The sequence below is a fragment of the Syngnathus scovelli genome, unplaced genomic scaffold (assembly GCF_024217435.2).
Source record: "Syngnathus scovelli strain Florida unplaced genomic scaffold, RoL_Ssco_1.2 HiC_scaffold_65, whole genome shotgun sequence".
NCBI classification, from domain to species: Eukaryota; Metazoa; Chordata; class Actinopteri; order Syngnathiformes; family Syngnathidae; genus Syngnathus; species Syngnathus scovelli.
The window spans coordinates 121895-126060 of record NW_026061647.1 but is presented as its reverse complement, the minus strand read 5'-3'; the positions used below and the strand labels follow the sequence as shown (position 1 = coordinate 126060).

The following is a 4166-nucleotide window of genomic DNA, read 5'->3' as shown; positions in this document are numbered from 1 at the left end:
GGTGCGTGGCTATGTTCCCAATTTCGTTGTATACCTGCAGTGCAATGACACCTAAGGCATTCTATTCTATTCTATTTCACAAGAAGAAAATGTCCGGTTGCTCGCTTCGCTTTTGTCACAGCAAAGGTGTTCTAGTCGATTCAAGAAAAAAATTGGCCGGTTGCTCTCTTTGTTTTTGTCACAATTCTGGCAAATGAGTTTGCCCGCCTGCCTGAGCGCTCCCCGTTTGTACATCCAGACGGATGAGATCAAGCTGAAAGACAGAGCGGTTAGTGTTTTGGATGAAGCCCTGGGGCCGGCCACGTCCACCGCCTTCAGCTGCAGACTCAGGCTGCCGAGCAGCAGATCGCTGCCCTGAGGGATTCCCAAAGGGCGGGCCTAAACTACCCTGGAAGTGGGGTCAACGCCGCTACTAGCAATCCTCTTCATTGCATAAGCCACCTCATCACACACTTGCAGTACGCATGACTTAGTTCGTTGCTGGAGGAAGGTAGCACAAAAACAGTTTTGAACTTTGAACGAGTGCTTGTGTGTGTGTGTTGCGGGGCGTTTTCAGTCTCAGGAGGCTCGGGACACGCGACGGTTTCATCTGAAAATCGCTGAGCTCAGCGCAGTCATCAGGAAACTGGAGGATCGAAACGCCCTGCTTTCTGAAGAGCGCAATGAACTGGTAATTTATTGACGGCACGCTTGAAGGTTTGCGCTACGTTTGATGCGCGCCATCCAGCGAGGCACCCATTGCGCTTGCTTATTAGTTGAGCGGCGCGGCGAGTCGGTTGCCTGGTAGATGTCTTTTATTGGGAGCCAAAGCCACGATTCCGTTCAAACCGATGCAAAAGGAATGGATACGTTCTGGCCCGCGTGTTGTGCGTCTTTCACATCCCGCACTTCATGCTTGCAGCTAAAGCGACTGAGAGAAACAGAAAGCCAGTTTCTGCCACTCCTGTACAAAAACAAACGCCTGAGCAGGAAGAATGAAGAACTCTCGCTGGTGCTGTGTCGCCTTGAAAACAAAGTGCGCTTTGTCACCCAGGAGAACGAGGAGATGGCAAGCTTGGTAAGTCGACGCGGACAACGGCGGCGTGCCAACAGAGTCCACTGCATTTGTGTTCCACAGAGAAGGCCTAGTTCGCTCAATGACCTGGACCGCGGTTGCGGCCAGCAGGACGGTGAAATGGAGTTCCTTCAAGTTGTGGAGCAGCGGCACATCATCGACGACTTGTCCAAGGTCTTCAGGCAGGCGACTCGGTGCACGTACGGCAGCGCCGCGCTCGCTCGCTGTCGCCAGGAAACCTTTTCCGTCCAAAGCTTGGCCGGCGGCCGCCATCCAAAAAATTGGCCCCTTAAATTCCGACCTTTCAAGCAGGAGCATTGTGCGCACGCGTTTGAACACGCTTTAGACTTGTTTTGCCGTTTTCAGCAGCTCAAAGCTCCCGTTTTGTCAGCGCCTTTGCCACTCGCTGTGCGCTGAAAACGACGGACTTGCCCGGCTGCTCAGCCCGTCAACCATGAGCCGCGAGCGTGACGTCATTGTCCGTAGGCAGCTAGTGGCAAAATGCACCCTGTTAGAGTTGCGCTCGCTCCAACTTATTTTGCAAGAACCACACGGGAGACAAGTAAGTTCTTTTGGACACCTGCAGGTGGAGAGTCCATCCGTTGTACGAATGAAGTCTGACTCTCGGCTCCTGCACGAGCATTTTAATTAAGAGAAACAGGGTGGGTGTAAGAGTGGATTGAATAGAGGAAGCCCTTGACCTCTAGTCAAAACATAGCAAGGGGTGTTTTACGACTTTGTGTAGGAAGGGATAAGCGATAGGGATAAATAAGGGATAAATAATATTATTTATTACAGGTCGCAGTCAAAGTCAAAGCAACACAATGATACGATAAAGATAATCTGGAAAACCCTGACACACCCTGTAGTTGTCACTTTTGGAAAAGACGAGCGTCCCTCCAATCATCGCCGGTGACGTGTTTTTCAGGCTCTGGAGACAGGAGCTCATGTCAGAAATGTCATTGTGAGTCGCGTTTGTTTCTGTGCCGGAGCCGTTCGTTCCCTTTGCATCCAAAGAATCTCAAAGGCGGATTATTTGTGTCGACAGGAGAGAGATTTGCTGCTACGATACCGACGTCGAGAATCTCTGAGGAGGAACAAAGCGTGAGGTCCTGCAAGGTGAGTCTGTTTGTTTGCGGCTGCTTGGTGTTGCGCAAGATGAAATGGCCTTTTTCTCGCTATCGTTCCTCTCGTCGATTCATCGTGAGGTGTCGCTTCAGTTTGTTCAGAGAGATGTTTGCTTCCGCGCCCGCAGGTCATCGAAACATTTTACGGCTACGACGAAGACGTGTTGGTGGACTCGGACGGATCGTCCTTGTCTTTTCACACCGACAGAACCCCCGACACGGAACCCGAAGAGGTAGCCCGCCATTTCTGCCAGCGTATTGGCACCAAACATTCCTCTTCAGCCTGGAATCGGACTCGTCTTTGCGTCGCGGGTGCTTTGTCGCCGGTCTGACTGATTCTGGTACTAGTGCTGTGTTGCATTGGTGTGTGCATGAAGAGGCGGAGCTTCGCTACCGCCAGCTGACGCAAGAATATCAAGCGCTGCAACGAGCCTACGCTCTGCTAGCCCAGACCAGCGAAGGGGACTACGACGCCGAGAAGGAGATCAAGGTGGCGCCCCTTCCCGCAACCCCCGGCCGGGTCGCAGCCTCCCCGTTCTCACCCAGCCTCGGGTGTTCTCTGGTCTGAAAGGAGGAGGAGGAGCCTCCCTCCTCCTCCTTTCAGACCAGAGAAAAGCTGATGGTAGAAATGGGTCACTATCAAAGCAGAGTAGCAGATCTGGAGTCAGCGCTGAAGCAACAAGGACAGGTAAGCTCATCAATGAGCACACCTTTTTCTCAGACAAAATAGCTACATTCTTCAGTCACTCATCCGTCTGGCATTACTGGACCAGAATCTCACCAACGAGGAGCAGGTGGTCGTGATTCACGCCAGGACCCTTCTCACCCTAGCCGAGAAGGTAACGCGCACGTCCACGCACGCTCTCGCATTCTGCTTATGTGACAGCAGCCTTTCCTCAGTGGTTAGAATACATCAAAGTGACCAAGTCAGCACTTCAACAGAAGATGTTGGACATTGAAAGTGAGAAGGTAGACAGACACGCGACATCAGCCAAGGGGAACTCCGGCAATGTGCCCCAACAATTCTGACCTTGAGCTGTGCTAGGATATGTTCTGCAAGCAGAAGGGCTACCTGGATGAAGAGTTGGACTTCAGGAAGTGTTCCATGGACCAGGCTCATAAGGTAAGCCGCCCTCAAATCTCCCGCCGGACCACTGATGGACGAGGATTGCGGCCCAGAGGATCCTGGAGCTGGAGGCCATGTTGTACGAGGCGCTACCGCAGCGGGACTGCCCCGCCACGGACGGCGAAAAAGCCAGCCACGCTGGCGTGAATGACGTGCTGACGGCGGATCAGAGAGAAGAGCTTAGGAGCGCCGTGGACCAATGGAAGCGAGCCCTGATGTGCGAGTTGAGGGAGCGCGACGCTTGCATCCTCCAAGAGAGAATGGATCTGCTGCACAGCGCGCAACAGGTAAGGGCCCAAAGCCAGCCCGGCACTTACTTGCACGCTTACTGGCTTTTGAATGCCACTTTCCATTTGTCCGTCCTAGAGGAACAAAGAGCTGAAAGAATTCATCGAAGCTCAGAAGAGACAAATCAAACAATTGGAGGAGAAGTTTCTGTTTCTCTTTCTATTCTTCTCCTTGGCCTTCATTCTGTGGCCCTAACACCAGCTGGTGAGTGAGCTCCAGCGGCACCGCACTCGACACCTCCGATACACTGCCAGCCGGTCTCAGACGTTGGCAGACGCTCCGATGCCAACGTATACCCCCCGCCACGGTGACAGAGGCACCGCGTCACACCGGCGCTCATCCAATCAGAAGGCAGGAAAAGCAAATTCACATGCAGGGCACTTTTGAACCAGAAGAGAGCGCCACAAAAAACGGTTGTTGCCCCAAACGCGCACTAAAAAGGGTCAGAATAACAAGAGTCCCACTGGCCAGCCGGGGCCACCCGTCCAGCTGTTTCTTCAGGGGGGAAAAAAATTGGAGTCACCGGTGAGTACATTTTGCATTTAGCTCTGCTTTTCTGCTTCTGTCTTCA

At 52.9% G+C, this 4166-nt stretch overlaps 1 protein-coding gene across 1 annotated transcript; it reads left to right on the top strand.

Annotated features, from left to right (window-relative positions):
- The first annotated feature begins 3258 nt into the window (after window positions 1-3258).
- LOC125971703 (janus kinase and microtubule-interacting protein 3-like) lies at window positions 3259-3799 on the top strand. Its single transcript, XM_049724660.2, has 3 exons — window positions 3259-3304; window positions 3361-3594; window positions 3674-3799. Exons 1-3 carry the CDS (start codon window positions 3287-3289, stop codon window positions 3788-3790), a joined length of 369 nt encoding a protein of 122 aa, XP_049580617.2. The 5' UTR covers window positions 3259-3286; the 3' UTR covers window positions 3791-3799.
- Window positions 3800-4166: the final 367 nt, after the last annotated feature.

Excerpts from the sequence above, each read along its gene's own strand:
- LOC125971703 (XM_049724660.2), top strand. Across the intron at positions 3,595-3,673 it reads TGCTGCACAGCGCGCAACAG|AGGAACAAAGAGCTGAAAGA; the intron begins GTAAGGGCCCAA and ends TGTCCGTCCTAG.